This window comes from Hemicordylus capensis, chromosome 1 (genome assembly GCF_027244095.1).
Source record: "Hemicordylus capensis ecotype Gifberg chromosome 1, rHemCap1.1.pri, whole genome shotgun sequence".
In the NCBI taxonomy this organism is placed as follows: domain Eukaryota; kingdom Metazoa; phylum Chordata; class Lepidosauria; order Squamata; family Cordylidae; genus Hemicordylus; species Hemicordylus capensis.
The window spans coordinates 72,896,720-72,917,422 of record NC_069657.1 but is presented as its reverse complement, the minus strand read 5'-3'; the positions used below and the strand labels follow the sequence as shown (position 1 = coordinate 72,917,422).

General features: G+C 40.5%; 1 protein-coding gene across 12 annotated transcripts in view; it reads right to left on the bottom strand.

Annotated features, from left to right (window-relative positions):
• Positions 1 to 1,127: 1,127 nt before the first annotated feature.
• LOC128339324 (cytosolic phospholipase A2 delta-like) overlaps positions 1,128 to 20,703 on the bottom strand; it is a 32,230-nt gene continuing 12,654 nt past the window's right edge. For all 12 annotated transcript variants that reach the window (XM_053283019.1, XM_053283023.1, XM_053283018.1 and 9 more), the window contains exons 6-18: positions 20,033 to 20,157; positions 18,391 to 18,498; positions 17,543 to 17,580; positions 16,527 to 16,656; positions 14,407 to 14,543; positions 12,007 to 12,229; positions 10,821 to 10,938; positions 10,416 to 10,553; positions 8,312 to 8,419; positions 5,887 to 6,057; positions 5,286 to 5,455; positions 3,896 to 4,076; positions 1,128 to 1,597 (exon numbers count right to left, since the gene is read on the bottom strand). In XM_053283019.1, coding sequence (XP_053138994.1) covers positions 1,368 to 1,597; positions 3,896 to 4,076; positions 5,286 to 5,455; positions 5,887 to 6,057; positions 8,312 to 8,419; positions 10,416 to 10,553; positions 10,821 to 10,938; positions 12,007 to 12,229; positions 14,407 to 14,543; positions 16,527 to 16,656; positions 17,543 to 17,580; positions 18,391 to 18,498; positions 20,033 to 20,157 — 1,877 coding nt within the window. In that variant the 3' untranslated portion in view covers positions 1,128 to 1,367. The remainder of the gene's footprint in view (positions 1,598 to 3,895; positions 4,077 to 5,285; positions 5,456 to 5,886; positions 6,058 to 8,311; positions 8,420 to 10,415; positions 10,554 to 10,820; positions 10,939 to 12,006; positions 12,230 to 14,406; positions 14,544 to 16,526; positions 16,657 to 17,542; positions 17,581 to 18,390; positions 18,499 to 20,032; positions 20,158 to 20,703) is intronic.

Below are 20,703 nucleotides of genomic sequence, written 5' to 3'. Positions count from 1 at the left end.
GCAAGTCCATCAAACAGTAGAGGAGGAGAAAAGAGGCCTTGAAGAATATATCAAGGACAGTGAAGAAGATGCACTTAAAATGGTCAATAACGCGAAACTATTCAACACCAATGAAACAAAGCAGGCCTACAAGAAAGAACAAGTCAAGAACTGAGCAGAAAACTGGAAAAATAAGCCCCTGCATGGTCAATATTTGCACAATATAAGTGGAAAATCAGACATCACCAAGATCTAGCAATGGCTTAAGAATGGTTACTTGAAGAAAGAAACAGAGGGTTTAATACTGGCTGCGCAAGAACAGGCACTAAGAACAAATGCAATAAGAGCCAAAGTCGAAAAATCCACAACAAACAGCAAGTGCCGCCTTTGTAAAGAAGCAGATGAAACAGTGGACCACCTAAACAGCTGTTGTAAAAAGAGCGCACAGACTGACTACAAACAAAGGCATGACAAAGTAGCAGGGATGATACACTGGAACATCTGCAAAAAATGCAAGCTACCTGTAGCCAAAAATTGGTGGGACCATAAAATTGAAAAAGTTGAAGAAAATGAAGATGTAAAAATATTATGGGACTTCCGACTACAAACAGACAAACATCTGCCACACAATACACCAGATATCACTGTAGTCGAGAAGAAAGAAAAACAAGTGAAAATAATCGACATAGCAATACCAGGGGATAGCAGAATAGAAGAAAAAGAAATAGAAAAAATCACCAAATACAAAGATCTACAAATTGAAATTGAAAGGCTGTGGCAGAAAAAGGCCAAAATAATCCCAGTGGTAATTGGCGCCCTGGGTGCAGTTCCAAAAGACCTTGAAGAGCACCTCAACACCATAGGGGTCACAGAAATCACCATCAGCCAATTACAAAAAGCAGCTTTACTGGGAACAGCCTATATTCTGCGACGATATCTATAAAAATTGACAATAAAATTCTGGCATCCCAGGTCCTTGGGAAGGACTCGATGTCTGGATAAAACAAACCAGTCAATAACACCTGTCTGACTGTGTAAACAAGATAATAATATAAAATAAATATTCCATGATAGTGCTCCATGGCCATTTCCTATTTTAAGTCGTTGGCTTTTAGGAAACAACTAAAGACACATCTTTTCAGCCAAGCTTTTTAGTTAGTTGGTGTTTTAATTGATATTTTATGTTGAGCAAAGCCACTTGAAATCTGATTTAAAATCAGATTTTTATATGTTTTAACTGTAAAATCCCTGGTTTGTTTTATTCTTGGTTTATTGTATGCTGTAAACCACCTAGAGACTTCAGTGGTAGGCGGAATACACATCTATTAAATAAAATTAATAAATTGATAGTGAAAAGAAAACATTCCAAAAATTCTATCTAAGTGTATTCAGAATGACGGTAGATGGCTTAACTTCTTGCTATCTCGTCTCCTTTGTTTTGCTGTCTTCAAAGCCTGCAAAATTTGGTGTCTGTTATTCTGGATGTTATAGTCACTCAGGTTTATCAGTTTGTCAAAATCATTCTCAGTATAAGTCAAATCTGTCATTTTATATGGTGAGTTTTTGGTAGCAAAATCCATGTTTCCTTCAGCCTTTTCTGCAGAGCTGCGTTTAATTCCTGCACAAAGGAAGACAGAAGTGGATTGTGGTGAATAAGAAAAGACATAGGTCAACTTAATATTGTGAGCCAATATTAATCCAGAAGAGGGATGCCCAACTTCAGCATTACTCTTTTCCAAACCATGGTCTATGGACCAGAAATGTATTTTCCTGTACAACCCAACCCAAATAACTCTTCCCTTCCTGAAGGCTAACCCATGTAATACATTCAGCACCATGAGATTTCCCACACATAGCTTCCAGCTCTTTGGGTAAATGTTAAGCGAAGCCACTTGGAATTACATTCGTGGCATGAAGGAAGCAGTCCCTCCCCTCTGCTCTCGGGTTTTCTTTTGGTGCAGGTTCACATTGCATGCCTCCGTGTTTTCCTTCTAGCCAACAGAGGTGGGGGGAAAGAGAGCATGCTCCTTAGGCAGGAACACAATGTTGCCTTCAAAACCTTGTGTCCTAGACTGGGAGCATTTGTATACACTAATAGATTTCTTCCCTTTTTTCCAACACACATGTGGTGTTTTAACCAGCAAAAACTTTAAGCAAGCAGACTAATATTGTTCAAAAAAGTCAACTTGAACAAACACAGAGGTTTTACTTTTGTAACTAGAACTTAACGAGTTTGTTTCCAGCCACCTTAAGTGACGCACAGCAGGAACATGCTTGACTAACAAGCAGAAGGTTGCTGGTTTGAATCCCCGCTGGTATGTTTCTCAGACTATGGGAAACACCTATATTAGGCAGCAGCGATATAGGAAGGTGCTGAAAGCCATCATCTCACACTGTGCGGGAGGAGGCAATGGTAAACCCCTCCTGTATTCTACCAAAGACAGCCACAGGGCTCTGTGGGTACCAGGATCAACTTGATGGCACACTTTACCTTTAATCGACTTGATGGCACACTTTACCTTTACCTGCAGGTAGGCAAGCCAGCTGGATTTGCATTTCTTAAGAACTATATCTGCATTCCTAAAGAGTGTTTCCCTCTTATCAGGTTAATGATTCTAAGTCAGTGCCTCTCCCTATTTGCTCCAGGGTATTCAGAAAAACTTGCATAAAACCAGCATTTTAAAAACCTAGAAATACATTGGGACAAGCTAGAAATTGGAAGAGAAAGTCCAATTTATGTGTGGGGGTGGGGTGTGCTTCCAAAGATCTCAAATGGAATTTGCGGTAAGTCTGGCCAGTGTATGAATGCACACACTCTCTTCTGGAGGAGATATGGGGTAACAGTCCTGTCTGTAAAGGCTCCAGGTGGCAGTAAAGATTTTGCAACAATGGGATACATGTTTTTGGCCCTAGTTTAGACATTACCTACAAGATCCAGACATTAAAGTGTACAATCTCATCTGTGATCCAACTTTTAAAAACCATTTGCTTTTCTCATTGGTTGATATTTGAGAATTCAGCAGGGTGGGTGATTAAGAACAGTGGCTGACATGGTGAGGAAAATCACTCAGAATAGTTCCATTGAAAGGCCAAGTTAGACAACAATGGAGCTCTTCAGCCCTGTTACTAACTGTGCTGCATAGCTGCTACTCACAACCCCTACTAACTGGGCAAAGAGGCACCTTTCAAATGGTGGTTCTCTACTATTTAGCAGGGAAAGAGTAACTGTTCCTCATTCCAGCATAGCGTCTTTTCCAATGACTGTTGCTAGTATCATCATCATCATCATCATCATCATCATCATCATCTTCCAGTGTTGCAAAACCATGTGGAGTGGTTTATTTTAAAAACCTGCTTAAAAATTCACACTTCCCTAGCAGGGCAAGAACACTCTCCAGTTGGTTTAGGTGCTTATGACATCAGTCCTGCTCAACTTCCCTGTCCACTGCAGGAGAGAAGCTTGCAGTACCTAACTTGTCCTTTTTATTGCAATGAGACTACTTAATTTCCCCCATCATGTCAGCCAGCATGCTTTCCCCTTCCCTTCTGCCTATTTGTAATGTAATGTTGGAGACAAGCAAGCACTTTTTCCTGAAGAGCATTATTGGGGAGGGACAAGCAGCCGTCACTGAGATTGGGGAGCTAGCAGAGAGTCAAGGCATTGTTTGAAACTTGGGTGGTACTGGAAGGTATAGGTTGAATATCTTCCTATTCCTTGAGTCCCCAGATGTTGCTGGACTCTCTCTCTCATCATCCCCAGCCACAATTGCTAATGGATTCAGAACCCTCTTCTATACCATTAGCAATAGGTTGATTAGGAAGAAAGACTGGAGTGAAGAACAACCCTTCTGCCACTGAAGACCACTATCCCTGTTAACCAATCAGACTGATTATGTGAAAAATGTAAAATACTGACCAGGTTCCTTGAACTTAGTAAAAGAGTCATTCACCAGTGGGAAGTGAATTACAATTGGAGCGTTTGGATCCTTGTCAAAAACATAGCACTCCTTTGGATTCTTCCTGTCTGCATCAGTTAGCTCAATGTTAGGAAAAGGAATCTTCATTTTTGAGCAGTATTCCCCCATATGTTCTATAGACTAAAAATAAAGAAGAAAAACACTAAATAAAAAACTAAGGTCCCCTTTTCCCCCGGGTTGGGGAACCTTGGCACTCCAGCTGTTGTTGAACTACAACTCCCATCATCCCCAGCCACAATAATTGTGGCTGGGGATGATGGGAGTTATAGTTCAACAACAGCTGGAGTGCCAAGGTTCCCCACCCCTGCACCTTTTCCCGTCTAGCATCTCCAAACCCAACCAAAAGGATAGCATGAAGAGTAAGAGATTGCTTCACTTATTAGGTACATTTAGCAGCATTCTGCTAGGGTGAGATCATTTAAATGCAGTGCATAGCTAGAGGGGGCCTAGCCCTCTTACCTTTCGTCAGGTCTCCCTTAGCTGTTTAGAAGCTTGTGAGAGGGACCCTCATTGCCTAAAATTGGGGGAAGTCAGAGGATGGGGCTGTAGATTCTACTGAGGGCTCTCCCTACCTTTTCTCCCATAGTAATTTGAGCACTGGTTAAATGCAGATTGTGCATTTACATTATGTACTGACCTTACTAAACATTGATCTATTGTCCTAGGCCCCATTTATTTACTTATCATTGCCCAATTGTGCATCTATCTCCATGTACAAATCACAATGCTGACCACACAAATGACCACTGCGCATGCACAGAGGCCATGCAGGAGGATTGTGCAGGGGCAGCTGGGGGAGAGCTCTGCCAGCATGCAATGATAGCGGGGGGGGCGGGTTGCTGCCACAAGAGAAAGTGGCAGAGAGCAGTGGAGGAGCAGGTATGGATCTGCTCTCCTCCCTGTAACATGCTGTGGGAGATGTGCTGCAATTCGCTGCTTAAATTGCGATTCATGCACATCCCTACACTCTTCAATCAGATACAACTAAGCACCATGTTCTGTGGGCTGACATCAGTTCTCCTATCATTGCATGCATGTTTGGACACAGACCTGGCAGGTTTCATGCAGATCACCACATCAGAATATGCTAACCAGATTCTCTAGTACTGGCTTCCTAATTCACTTACAGAAAGGCTCCTCAGTTTAGCTTTGGATCCTACTCTGTAGCCTACACAGTTTAAGGTTTAATCTAGCCATCTCAGGATAGCATACAGGAACAACTGCTATTATCTCTGTGGAATGGGATGTATCCCCCAAACATGGCAATAAAATGTAAACCTGTTCTTAAGAAAAATCGCCTATCAAAATATAAACATAGAAAACTCTCACATGAAACCTGGTCTCCAATAAATTGTAGTCAAATGACAAGATGACATCCACATCTCTTTCCTTTCTTAACAGTGGAGGGCAACTGGTATTAATGAAATATCCAGCATCAACCAGGCATAGGTCTTTGTCCAGTGGTGTAAGATGGTTAGGGTCCATATCCAAATTAGTGTCTAGAAAGTAAATATTTCTTTGTCATTAGTGATCACAAAGAAAGCCATGCTACTCTATTATTGCAGAAACAGAACATCATCTTTGAATCCTTAATAAACTGTTTCATAATCCATTATGGCAGGTCACTATAACTTCAATTATATAATTGCTCTCCTGGCCATAGCCCTGAAAGTTCTGTTCTTCTTTGTGTTCTCAGTTATTGTCTCGGGAATTCACAAGTGGGATATCACTCAAGGATATCACTCAAGTACAACCCAAGATCAGTCTGGAGGAATACCCACATGATTAGATCAGTGTTTTTAGACACATCCATGATCCCTTGAATATAAGAAAACTCACATTAAAAAGTATATTTTATGAGGACTAAAACATGATGAACATTTTTAATGCTGGAAGGGTCTGACCAATGTTCAAAAGCTAATTTATTTACCTTGCCATACAGAGAATTGTTCATGTTGGTGATAGTTTGTGCACAATTGAAGACCTCTCAGGAAGTTAGGTTTCCATTCTCCTAAAGGGCGATGAGTCAAAACTCCATTGATGATGTCGGAGATATCACTTGGTGGACAGAAACAAGCCATCTGACATACAGAGGGCTGATCTGTAGAAGGATTGTCTTTATTATTTATTTATTTATTACATTTTTATACCACCCAGCCCTAGGTGGTTTACAACCAGTAAAATCAAATGGGTAATCAAATAATAATTAAAACAATTAAATTAAAACAAAAGTGTTTGGAAGGGCAGCAAAAACTACATACTATATGAAATTCTAAATAATTTTCTTCAGAAATTAAGGCACATGTACACTAGTTGTTTACTATTGTCACTGCAAAACTCAGACATCTGAAATAATTAAAATACATTAAGCACAACCACCAAACACCTGGCTAAACAAATGTGTTTTAAGACCTTCTTAAAAGCCACCAAAACAGTTGAACCTCGTTTTTCTGCAAGGAGAGCTTTTCAAAACTCAGGAGCAGCTACAGAGAAGGACTGAGCCAAAGTCACCACCTGATGAGCTGGTGGCAACTGTAGATGATCTTCTCTAGATGACCTTAATCAACAGTGGGGTCATGCAGAAGAAGATGGGTGCGGGTTTTTTTTAGAAAACTGGTCCTAAGTAATTTAGGGCTATGAAGGTAATCACCAGCACTTTTGTGTTTCATCCAGAAACTTTTCAGAAGTCAATGTAACAGGTATAAAACAGGAGTAATATGGTCTCTCCAGATTGCTCTGGAGACCAATCTGGCATCTGATCTGCCTCTTTTACACTAGCGCAGACCCTATCTATATAGCATGGATACAATAGATGATCTTGACCATTGATTATGGATATGCTCTTAATAGTACACTCTCAGGAGACAATGGTTGTATTCTCTTTGAAATACACTGAAATACTGAACAAAGAAAAGTTATTGACATAGGATGTACTTCCTATGGAAGCACTGAAAGGCAGGTAACTAATGCTACTATAAAAACTGATTAGAAGAGAAATCATGGTCTCTGTGCATTGTTCCCAGGTCCTAATACATTTAGGACTAAACTAGATGTGGTTTTAATTTCATTTTTGACTAGGGCACTGGAGAGGATCTTCACCTTGCCTGGGACCTTTATGCACAGCAGGTTTTACCGTGAGTTTACTGGGAGGCTTTACTGCGAACTCAAAATTGTCCCAAAAAACTGCCTCAAATAGTGGATTTTTTAACGGTAAAGTGTGCCATCAAGTCAGTTTTGGCTCCTGGCACCCACAGAGCCCTGTTCTTTTCTTTGGTCGAATACAGGAGGGGTTTACCATTGCCTCCTCCTACACAGTATGAGATGATGCCTTCCAGCATCTTCCTATATTGCTGCTGCCTGATATAGTACTAGTGAGGATTTGAACTGGCAACCTTCTGCTTGTTAGTCAAGCATTTCCCCGCTATGCCACTTAAGGTGGTCTATTTTACCTCAGATATAAATTGGGCTACACTCTAACACAGAATGAAAAACCCAAATTGTGTCTGAACTGCTCCCCAATAACTTGCAGGGACTTTGGGGTAAATCTAAAGTTTTTAAAATGTTCTGTAATGTATTTTTGTATATTATTGTGTGTGTGTGTGTGTGTGTGTGTGTGTGTTTGTTATATTTTAATTGTCAGTTTTATTCTATTGTTGTTTTATTCTGAGCTGCCCAGAACAATTTGTTATAAGATCATTAACATAGTTGTTGTTGTTGTTGTTGTTATCTGGATTGAGATTGTGGCAGGAGAAGAGAGGAGCGATGCTATTTTCCCCTTAGAAAATCTGTCCCCAAAGCTTCCATTTGCCCATGCTGTGGTCCAAGCTCAGAGCAGGCGCCCCCTCTGGCTGCTTTCTGTATGGAAAAAGACATGGCCACTTCCAAGTCCACTATTCAAAACTGCAATGGAAGTCATGTTTAGATTGGCCCTCAGCCCACAATCCAAACTGCCTTTTTATGTGCACTTGAAAGCACGTGTTGTGATTCTTTGCACTTAAGATCTGACACACACACGCACTATCACACACCCACACTTGTACGGATTGCAGCGCAAGTGCTTCATCAAATGAAAAGGTTTCGTTTACAATAACTTCTACTTTTCCAAAGAAAAAAAACATCTGAAGCCACCTCCTCAGCTTTGGGAGGGGAAATAAACTTATGGAGTGTTCTTGATAGGAATAATAAATTGGTAGGGACACATTTCACTACATGGGGTGCTTGCTGGATTAGCTACAACATGCACGTTGCAATAAACTCCTCTGTAGATTTTCTGCACTGGGAATACATTTTAAACTTAGTTGTTTTTTGACTGAAAATTGTCCATTAAAATCAAATAAATGGTACAAAGTTCTTACTGCTGTCTTCTTCTTTGCTTAGGAAAGGCCACTGCCACTTTTGGTTTAAGCTGCTACAGACATTCCAGACATCCACCATATTCAAGGAAAATATATTACTCCACAGTCCTGTAAATGTACATATATGAGAAACCAAGATATTCAGCATCTTTCTTTGTCATTGCAATCCTTTAGAAAAACCCAGCTCATCACCTGGATGTTTATTAAACTTGATTAATGTGTTGGCAATTGAATACAGCAGGCAGTCTGACCCACTGTGAAGGCTCAGGACCTTCCAGGTATGTATGAGCTTTTAATGTGGAAATATGGATAATTCAGGGTACTACTCCCTCCCTCCCCTTCCTCTCCTTTACTGGCGGGATTATGTGCATGGGGCCAAGAGGTCCTGATTTGGCAAGGGGGCTTTGCCCAGTTAGATAAAATAATCTTACTGGGTTTTTTATTTAAATTGTTATCCACATTGAGCTTTCAGGATGTGGAACTATACATCTAAAGAAGAGGAACATAAATAAAATAATAAACATGCTGGTAAATCTCTGACTTCTGAGATCTGCTACAACATTAGCATTCTGAGATCTGCTACATCATTACAAATTAAATTATTATTTATCCGATAAAAGCAACAGGAAGATCAGAATGGGACACTGTGCGAGCTAGCCTAGAAACTCAGGTGATGATTAATGTTCTTAACCTTCCATTAACCTTCCATTTGCTCCTCATCTACACAAGTGGTTTTTCTCCTTGCATCCTGCCTAGTTCACACATCACACATTCCTCCTCCTATTCCTGGTTCATTAAGAGATGAGTCTGTCTGTGGAGGCAGCTGATCTACTAGCAGAATAGCAGAAATAAGCTTGGGAGTGCTCCTGGAACCCAAACTCTCTCTGGTTTCTCAAATTGAGGCAGTGGCCAGGAGCATTTTCTATCAGCTTCGGCTGATATGTCAACTACACCAATTTCTGGAGGTAAAGGTAAAGTGTGCCGTCAAGTTGATTTTTACTCCTGACTCCCACAGAGCCCTGTGGTTGTCTTTGGTAGAAAACAGGAGGGGTTTACCATTGCCTCCTCCCACGCAGTATGAGATGATGTCTTTCAGCATCTTCCTACATCACTGCTGCTCAATATAGTAGCAGCGGGGATTCAAACCAGCAACCTTCTGCTTGTTAGTCACCACTTAAGGTGGCCTTAAAATAGTGTTGCATATGCTAGTAAGCAATAGGCTTGAGGTTACTGCAATGCACTCTACTGTAATGCACTCTATGTGGGGCTGCCTTTGTATATAGTCTGGAAACTAAATCTGGTACAGAATGTGACAGTCAGACTTATCTCACAGACAACCTGAAGGGACCATATAACACCCATTTTGAAAGAATTGCACTGGCTGCCTATATGTTTCCAAGCGAAATACAAAGTGCTGGTTACTACCTACAAAACCCTCAACGTCTTGGGTCCAGGGTATGGAAGAGAGTGCCTTCTTTGTCATGAACCCTGCCACCTATTAAGATCATCTGGAGAGCTCCAGTTACGGTTGCTGCTAGCTCGTTTGGTGGTGACTTGGGACCAGGCCTTCTCTGTGACTGCTCCAGGGCTTTGGAATATACTCCCTCTTGAAATAAGAGCATCCTCTTCTCTGTTTGCCTTCAGGAGGACTCTCAAGATGTACCTGTCCTCTCAGACTTTTAACTGAAATTTTAAAAATTACTTAATGTGTTTTTATCTGTAACCTTGTTTTGTTTTGTGAATTTTAACTGTTTTATACTGTTTTTAATATGTGTTGTACTTTCTAATTTGTACATTGCCTAGAGATCAGGCGGTACAGAAATATGATAGATAAATAAATAAATAAATAAATATTCACAACTAGTTCTGGACCCCATGGGTGGATTAAAATATACAGGTGTAATATATAGGTGTAATATTTACTTGGTTTGTTTCAGAACTTTCCACATATAATGCAGAATCAGCCTGAGGCTACAGAGATCTAACAAATCCTGATAATAAACTATCCAAATTATAATTATGTTAATACTTCTGTTTCAATTTGGGCTCAGTGTAACAGGTTTTTCTGATAAAAAATTAATTTCTTTTATCAAATTTCAGTCACCTTCCAGATAGCAGATCTTAGACTCTTGTCTCTTCTTCATCAGCTGCCCCATGAAGAACTCACTACCAAAATCTTCTGAGGGAATGAAAGCCCCATACTTTGAAAATCCCACCTCATAAGGAGAAAATTCACACCATTCTATAAACAGAAGAAGAGATACAAAGTGGAGAGCAGTATGGCCCATTGCCCAAAGACAGGAGGAACACTGAGTGATAAAAATGGAACTCCTTTCTCAACTTAGATGAATGATAAGGAGAGAGCTGGACTGGACTGCATTTGGCTGCAATCTTCAAACTACTGACAAACTTGTGGTGGGTCCCCCTGAAGCCATCTGATACAGTTTCAGGACTACAGCTTTCCCATTTAAATGGAAAGACAAAAAAATAATACTTTGTAGGTGCTTACCTCTAAATTCATAAGTGGTTTGGGTGTCTTCCTTAACATTGAGGGCCACATAGATGGGCAGTGGATTTTGCCCCTTACTCACAGCCTTTTGCTGATCGGAAAGTTTGTTGTCACTTTGCTAAGCAACAGAAAACAATGCAAAGAAACACAGAGCAAGTAAGGACAAATTCAAATGGTCTGAGGAACATTTTATTTTTATTTTTTAGGAGATAGGCATGAAGAAGTTACTCATAGGATTGCTTGTTTTTGTTTGGAGGCATGTAAAATAAGGTGTCTGCAAACTGGTTTTTAAATTTTTGTTACTGCATTGTACTGTATTGCTCTTTGCTGTAGTGTTTATTTGGTCATTGACAGTAAATAAATGAGTACAGTTCAAATGGCAAAGAAATTATGAAGCAACTGATGCTTACATTTTCATCAGATATGGAAAAGTCAGAACATTCTGGGAGAAGAAATGAGACTTCCTAATAGAAAAATGGACTTTGGAGTAAGAACATAAGAAGAGTCCTGCTGGATTAGACCAAAGATTACTCTAAGCCAGCATCTAATTTCCCAGAGTTGTCAACCAAATGCTCACTGGAAACCCATGAACAGAACAGGAAAATAGTCTCTCCCACCTTTTTTCCAAAGCAACTTGTATTCAGTGGCATACTTCCTCTAAATCTGGAGATTCCATAATGCTATCATAGATATATCCTCCATGACTTTTTCTAATCCCCTTTTAAAGACATCTAAGCTAGAGGCCATCACTACATCTTGAGGCTATGAATTCCATAGATTATATAGATGTTGTGTGAAGAAATACTGTCTTTCATCTATCCTGAATCCACAGGCAATTTCATTGGGCAATTCTAGTACTAGGAGCATGGGGGAGAAAGTTTGTTTATTTTATTTTATTTTATTTTATTTATTTATTTATAGAAATTTCTTGGATACCATCTCCTCCAAAGACTCTAGGCAGTGAACAATAACAATAGCAACTTGAGGGGGGAATCAAAGGGCAAAAGCCTGGTGAAAAGGGTAGGTCTTGAGAAGGGCCTAGTCTCTATGACTTTGTCCACACCTTGCATAGTTACAAGGTGTGGGAATGAAAGCCCCATACGTTATAATGTCAGCCCTTCATCATAATTTTTCTAATCTAAAAAGCTCACAATACTTTAGCATTTCCTTACAGGCAAATACGTACCTTATCATGGAACATATGCTCAATCATAAGTGACCATACATCAGTAAAAGAAACTGAGTGTCCCGCTTTCACCCTCTGACTCAGTTCTGCATTATAGCTCAATAGAGCCTCCAAGGAGAAAACACTTGACTTGCTCCTGGCCACATATTCCCGTGCTTTATGGATTGGGCCCATCAGGTCATTTTGAGACCAGTCATGATCTTCATATAGATTTCTCATTGCCCTAGATTGGGGTGGGAAATGCTTTTAGAACAAGAAAATGATGTAATTTAAACTGCATGGATTAAAACAATATACGTATAGATAAATTATATCATGTTCATTAAGTCTATATTCATACATTTGGTAATTCCAGGCAATACAGAGTGGTAAAAATACACATAAGGGCAAGTATATTCTGTTTACACTGGCTGAAATATTCCACAGTATTACGGGGGCGAAGCAAGAGCTGCATAATTCAGTCAAAGCTTGATTGACTGATTGCCGTCAAGTCGGTGTCGACTCTTAGCAACCACATAGATAGATTCTCTCCAGGATGATCTGTCATCAACTTATTTATCTTATTTATTTATTATTTCTCTGTGTAAACCGCCCTGAGCCATTTTTGGAAGGGCAGTATAGAAATCGAATGAATGAATGAACTTGGCCTTTTAGGTCTCTCAGTGATTCATGTTGTCATAATCGAGTCCATCCACCTTGCTGCTGGTGGTCATCTTCTTCTCTTTCCTTCAACTTTCCCCATCATTATAGACTTTTCAAGGAAGCTGGGTTTTCACATAATGTGTCCAAAGTATGATAGTTTGAGCCTGGTCATTTGTGCCTCAAGTAAAAATTCTGGATTGATTTGTTCTATGCTCCATTACCTTACCGCACAGTCAATTGCATTTGCAGGAGGAGTGGTTTTTCCTCCCTCCTTCCTCCCTCCAAAAGTACTCCTTCCTCCCTCCAAAAGTACTTTTTGGCTTTCAGTAATATGTCCCTAGGATTGTGCGACCCTCACAGACAGATTTCTGGAAGCCTAAAAGTACTTTTGGAGGGAGGGGCGAGCAGCAAAAATTGCTCACCCCTTCCCCAGTGCACATGATCAGTGTGACAAACCTTTGACTGAGCTCTGCAGCAGCCTTTCTACAAGGGCACTGCTCTTGCTCCACCCTGGTGGCACTACAGAACATATCAGTAATTGTTTGTATACTGGGATGTAATATTTGAATGTATAGAGAAGCCAGAATAATTCTGAATTTTTGAGAATTCAGAATTGGTTGCCCATTTCCTTTGCAACTATTTATTTGTTCGTTTACCACCCTTCCAAAAATGGCTCAGGGCAGTTTACATGATGGTGAAATTCTTTTTAAATTAATATAAAAGTTGAGATTCTTAAGGTCAGACTAGGCATGATACTGTGAGCCATGTTTTTTATTCACATGTCACTCCATTCACATGTAAAGCAAGTGATGGGGGTCTGATCTTGACATCAAAATAGAAGCGTGCGTGAGGGGAGCTCTTCCTCTCTTATGCCTCGAGTACTTTTGTCCCAGCCCATGTCTGATACTGGAAGTGAGTGTCAGAGCTGGAAAAACTGCAGGAGGAAAAATGGAGGAGGTTTCAGCTGATATAAAAATCAGATATGCATCCCAACACAGAGACACAGACACAGACATCAATGAGGAAGACTCATGAATAAGAAATGTAGCTGCCACCATCATATCTAGTTTGACCATTAGCAAACCAGTTCTGCTCTAGAGTCCACACTTTGGACTATTAAGAATTGTAATGCCTATATTCAGTGCTGGCACCACAAACAAATATTTAGGGGGACACAAAATGTATTAGGGTTGAGCTTTGGCCCACATATTTAGATTTCTGAAGCAGAAATTGTGATATATTTTACATTAATGCTCTCATCCTAAACATAGTTTATCTGAAGTAAGTCTTATTGATATTGATGGAGTTAGCTTGCAAGCACATTATGCTTTACTTTTCAGTGTGATTCAGCAAATGGGGGTCCATCAGTGGGGGGGATAGACTGGTGAACTACTTGAATGTGGATTCCTTGCACCTCCTTTGGTGCTTCTTATGCCTGTGTTTCTGTCTTTTTAAATAACCATAAGCATGACCCAAAGAAACCCTAAATGAATCAATGATTTGAGAGGGTTGCATGTATGGACACAGAAAACAAATTATCCAGTTTTCGAACTACTCAGTAGTTTCGAGCACTAGTCAAATATTTTGCCTAAGACTCCTGTTTTTTCAAATAAAATCTATACCATCAGCACTACAGATTCCCACACAACTCTCATGTCCAAGCCACTATGGTACTATAGCATTTACAAGCATTTTTAATGGACAGGGTTACAATGGTTAGATGCTCTGTAACTCGTTGCTACTGCTTATTCACTTTACCATGTTGATCCAGAGGCTCCAGTGAGATACGTAACACAGTCTAAGAACTTCAGCTTCTGAAGACCAAGGAGGTGGCCATATAATGCTGACATTGCCCTCATGCCTCCACCTGTTGCCATGACAGCTATTACTGGGACCTGATAAAACAAGCAGACTGGAGTCAAAAGTAAGTACGTGTGCCCATACCTGTATTCAATATTAGCAGGATATAGCTAATTCAGGCTGCTTTGGAAATTCTCTGCAAGGGAAAAAAGGATTAAAAGACACAGATATAAAAACAAAAATATTAACTATAAGAATTTCAACATGTATACATTATTGTCTCTTCATCAAGGAAACCATATATCAAACCTCTGCTAACTGAGCAAAGACTGTGTCTTTAGTAGGGCGAAAGCAACTGGCCCTATCTGGTCTCAGCACAGCATTTTTCCAGTGGCTGTTGCTGATGTTTCTTTGTTGTGTTTACTGCAATGCGCTCTATGTGGGGCTGCCTTTGTATGTAATCTGGAAACTGCAGCTGGTACAGAATGCAACAGCCAGGTTGGTCCCTGGGTCATCTCAGAGAGCCCATATTACTCGTGTATTGAAAGAGCTACACTGGTTACCCATAAGTTTCAGGGCAAAATACAAGGTTTGGATTATAACCTATAAAGCCCTGAACAGCTTAGGCTCTGGCTGTTTCAGAATGTCTTCTTCACCATGAGATCCACCACCCATTGAGATCATCTGGAGAGGTTCAACTGCAGTTGCCATTGACTCGTCTGGTGGCTACTACACAAGGACGGACAGGCCTTCTTTGTTGCTGCCCTGAGACTCTGGAATGCACTCCCTGCTAAAATAAGAGCATCTCCATCTCTGACAAGTTTTTAAAAGTCTCTAAATCTATTCGATTTCTATACCGCCCCGAGCCATTTTTGAAAGGGCAGTATAGAAATCAAATAAATAAATAAATAATAAAGACTTATATTTTCACCCAAGCATTTTAACTGGACTGTGGTTTTTAATTGTTTTAAGGTTTTCATTTTTAATCTGTTTTATGTTGTTGTAAACCACCCAGAGATGGAAGTTTGGGGCAATCTACAAATCTGAAAAATAAATAAATAATGGCTGACAGGATGCATAATCCCAACAGTGATGGTGGGACTTGCTGCTGCAGACCCAGAAGCAGTGGCACCACTGTAGAGAACCAGCAATTGTGTGAGCAGCATTACTGCAGGCACTCCATTTGCAACAATAGGGAAAATACGATGCTAGCACAACTACCAGTTCTCTATAGTGGTGCCATTACGTCTGAGTCGGTAGCAGCAGTACCACAAGTCCCACCATCACCATTAGGACTGTGCATCATGTCAGCTGATGATGATAATGATAGAGAAAATGCCTTTATTAGTCTCTGCTTTGCTGGCAATTGTCTCAAGCAAGCAATCTCTCCAGACTCGTTATGAAATCTCCTTGTTCGCCGGTTATATTTTCCTTCAGCAATGTTCCATTCAGTAAAGGAATCTCTACAAAACTGAAGCTATGTTCAGACATTATGTTGAACACTCATACAAGAAGTACAAATCTGTACACAGGTGCAGAGATTCACAAATTATGTTGAACACAGGTACAGTTTCCTATCTCTACCATACATTTGAAGGGCCTATACCCAGATTCACTTTCGAAATGAACACAGGTACAGTCATTCACGCACAAACATGTACAAGTGTACAGACATTTGTACACTTGTAGAACTTAATGTCTGAATAGGACTTTATACTTTATATTAAATAAATAATTTAATATTATTTAATTTATTTATATTATTTCCATCTAAAGCTAGATGGACCAATGGTCTGATTGAGTATATGGCAGCTTCCTATGTTCTTCATAGAGGGCCATAGGTCTCCTCATATGATGCAACACACATTCCGAGTCTTCAGCAACCTGGCTCCTCAAAGGTTGCTGAGATTAGTATTTATATTATCATGTTCAGATGAATTCCAATATAGTTTATATTTACATTCATTTCTTGTTCCTTTTTGGGGGTATGTTTATTGGATCTGCTAGATGGTGTTTTGTATTCCTTATTTCAGATCCTTTACACTATTTGTGTTGTTCACAAATGACTCTCCACATACCTCATGTTCTTGCAGCTTCTGGTTCAGCACTCCCTCTAGAGCATTCTTAACTACTTTTTTCCGCTCACGCAAGAAATCCTGCTCCGCCCCACAGAGATCACATCCCAAACGCACATCTAAATCTTCTAAACTGGAAGAGAAAGAAAGGAATACACTTGCATCTACCAGTATACTCCTCCTGAGAGGGTTGGCATTGGGCAATGGAATATGAAGACATGTCCTCAGAGAGAGTGGGCAGAAAACAATGAGCAGAGCCAAGATTAAGGCCAGTGAAGCAACATGGTAACCTCAACTAAGTAACAAGTTCAATCAGACCACTATGATAAGGATTATCAATTTGGAAGTCAATTGTTACCTCCAGTTAGTATGTGGGCAGTGGCTGTAGTAACACATTTTTCCATGGGAAAGTATTTGCATGCAACTCTCTCTTATGGGGAGGAAAATAAAAAATTTGCTTACCGTATTAGGAAAAAAGGAAAGATTGTGCTGTCAAGTCAGTGCTGACTCCTGGCGACCACAGAGCCATGTGGTTTTCTTAAACAGGAGTGGTTTACCATTGCCTTTTCCCGTGCAGTGTGATATAATGTCTTTCAGCACCCGCTGCTGCCTGATATAGGAGTTCCCCACATTCTAGGAAACACACCAGCGGGGATTTGAACCAACAGCCTCCTGCTCTCTAGGCAGGTTGCTTCCCTGCTACGCCGTTAGGTGGCCCACTGTGTTAGAAGGAGTGCTAGTTTTAATCTTAGCATGTTGTGACATGGTTAATTTTTATTATTTTTAATTTACTGGGATTTTAAATAACATTAATCAGCCTACATCTTCTACTACTATCATTACTAGCACATCCCAGTTGGATCTAGTCTCTAAGTGATGTTTAGGGGAAATGAAGTTAGTGGTGTTTGTTCCAATGAAATAGTGAGATGTTTGAAAAGTGAAATACTTGTGCTGGATTAAGCTGGATAACTTTACACCTTAAATAGTTCAGTTGAATAGACAATACTTTTTTTTCTTACCAAGCATTAGCTTTGAGCTGCAACTCCAAATTCACATCCTGAAAATGAAGATGCCAAAATGATTTTTTTTTTAAAATGTATTATTTTCTAACAATAGACACGATTACAAATGTATCATACCATATATAATGAATTATGCTAATATGCATTCTGTAATAATATAGTCTGTAAAATGTATGTTAATATGTATTCTGTAATATGCATTCAAACCACCTTAAGCGGCTCAGCGAGGAAATGCTTGACTGAGAAGCATAAGGTTGCCAATTCGAATCCCTGCTGCTACTATATCGGGCAGCAGCGATATAGGAAGATGCTGAAAGGCATCATCTCATCCTGCATGGGAGGAGGCAATGGTAAACCCCTCCTGTACTCTACCAAAGAAAACCACAGGACTGTGGGCGCCAGGAGTCAAAATTGACTTGACGGCACACTTTACCTTTACTTTAATATGCATTCAGTGTAAGTGACCATTGCCTATCCAGGGTTTCCTTTTCGTAAACATTTGTATATATTTCTGTTGTGGGTTTCTAAGAACAGTCCCTGCCCACACTGGTGCCCCCAAATCTAGGCAGCTAGACTGTTCTTTTTTTAAAGTAGTCCTGGATATGGGCCACAAAGCACAGGCGTAAAAATTAGATTCAGGTGTACTAATCAAAACAACAGCCAATTTAATTCTGAATTTATGCCTTCAAAGCAACAATGGACTCACAAATTCCACTTTAAAAGAAAATCAAATGCCACAAAGTTAAAAATGGATTACCAGAAAAAAAACTGCTTCCATTCTATCTTTATGCTGAGAAATTATTTCTAACACACCTGAAATTAAAAATAAACTTGGGCCCACGTACCTTTGCTACAGACAAGGCTACTTTTGGTTCCTTTCCCACAAGAGAGTATTCCAGTGGCAAAACTTCAGTAAAAGTATCCCTGAGCAGGGTTCCCCCAAGGATTTTACTCTGAAATGGGTCACACATTTTAATCATAAACAAACATGCATTTTGAAGGAAACAAATGATGAACGCCCCCCCCCACACACACACACACCAAAGAGGAGCAGGACTTGAATGACATAACAGTCCTAACATGAATCATGTTTTGAGGAGTCATATAGTGCATTCACAAGCTGCATTCTTTGCAAAGATTCATACAGAATTTCAGGCACTCAAAGGACTGGTTCCAACAGTACTGCTACCACTGTATTGCTGCTAAGAAGCACTTTCCCATGGTGATGCTTCATAGAGAAATCTAAGGGCTGTAAAAGCCGTTCTCTCAGCCCAGCCCTACCTTAGCTAGCACTGCCCTACCTAGTTAGGGCCGATGGGATGGGTCCCAATCCTGGCGTTCCTCTGCCAGAGAGCCTGGATTTTGTACCCAGGCTAAAAGAGAGGCGCGCGCACCCTCCTATCTCACTGAGAGGAGAACTTGTGAGAACTCAGGTTGCTGGCAGCCTGAGCTCCCATAGAGCCAAGCAGCAGGAATGGCCTGGAGTGGTGGCTCTTGGTGCAGTGCATTGTGGGATATGAGAGGATGCAGCCAGGTTTCCCTTGTTCCCCTTGCTATTCCGGGAGCACTCATGTGGGTGCACAGCTAGTGGGGCTGGGAGCAGTGAGGATTGTGTGGGGGGAGACAGGTAAGCTCCTGTCTACCCACCTCCCCCAGCCTCAGCAGTCACGTTTGTGTGAACGACCTTTTACTGTGAGGCAGTCCTGATTCTGTATGGAATGCCTTCTAAGTTCAATGGCACTCAAGTGAGGGCAGTAATATTTGAACTGCTTCAGAAACAACAATTAACAATAGTATAACACTAAAATACAAGGTGGCAAAATACAAGGTTTTGGATATAACCTATAAAGCCCTAAACAGGTTGGGCCTTGCGTATTTAAGAGAATGCCTTCTTCACTATGAAACACACCGCCCATTGAGATCATCTGGAGAGGTTCGTCTGCAGTTGCCACGGACTCATCTGATGGCTACTCAGGGATGGGCCTTCTCCGTTGCTGCCCTGAGGCTTTGGAACAGGCTCCCTGCTGAAATAAGAGCCTCCCCATCTCTTACAACTTTTTAAAGGGCAGTCAAGACGCATTTGTTCACCCAGGCTTTTAATTAGATATTGTTTTAATTGTGTTTTTAATAGTTTTAACACTTTAAATTTTAATTGCTGTAATGTTTTAATCTAGTTATCTGTTTTTATTGTTTTGTTGTAAACTGCCCAGAGACTTGCGTTTTGGGCAGTATATAAAAGTTTTAATTAATAAATAAATAAAGCACAGTATTTTTAATATTCAAAGTGCTTTCCAATCTGAACAATGCTGACCCATCGCATCTAGTCTGGTTCTTAATGCAGAAGAACAGGAAAAACTCTCCCTACTGGGTCATTCTTCCTACAAAACTAAAGCACAGCAAGGGCTTAGCTGCAACCCTATTCTCTAGGGTCCTAGTATAATCCAGGCATTGTTGGTGCACTGCTGAAAACTGTCATCAAGGTATTACCTTTATGTTGACCTTCAGCTCTGGCTTCCAGTTCTTTACAAAATGAAAGTAGAAGATTTTTGAATTCTGAGTCATTGTGTGTGCTTCTTCAAATGATCCGTCCACCAGAAATTCAATATTATATTCTAAAGGAAAGTATATACATAGGTAGATGTCCCAAAAAAGCAAAGGCAATTTTAAGTGCCGCAGAAGGCCCTCCCCCTCATACAGTTCCCCCATAGACAGTTGGAACTGTCAGGGTCTCTAACTACAGATTAAAGACAGATTTGTGTCTTAACTGCAAATTGCTGTAAAAAGTTTATTCATGTGTGTACCGCGGTGGGGAGGCAGGAAGTGGTAAATGAGAGGGAGTATGGATTCCTTAGCCCACCCACTGCCTTTATGCCCACCCCAGTGTCTTTTCCCCACCAGGTTTGTTTCCAGTCTAAAAGTCTGTTAGGGGGAAAGCAGCTGAAGGGAGAGAAATGGCAGGGGGGGGGCGTCCTACTCACCACCTCTTTGCTTGAAATCACTCTACACCACTTTATAGCATTTTGGCACAAGCTGCATTCTAAGTTATATTGGTCTGCCAATATAATGTGCAGTTAGGCCCTCAGGCAGTGCTGACCACCTGCAGAGCAAGCAGGAAGGAACAAGGGAAGCCGGGAAGGCATAACTGAATCTGAGCACCA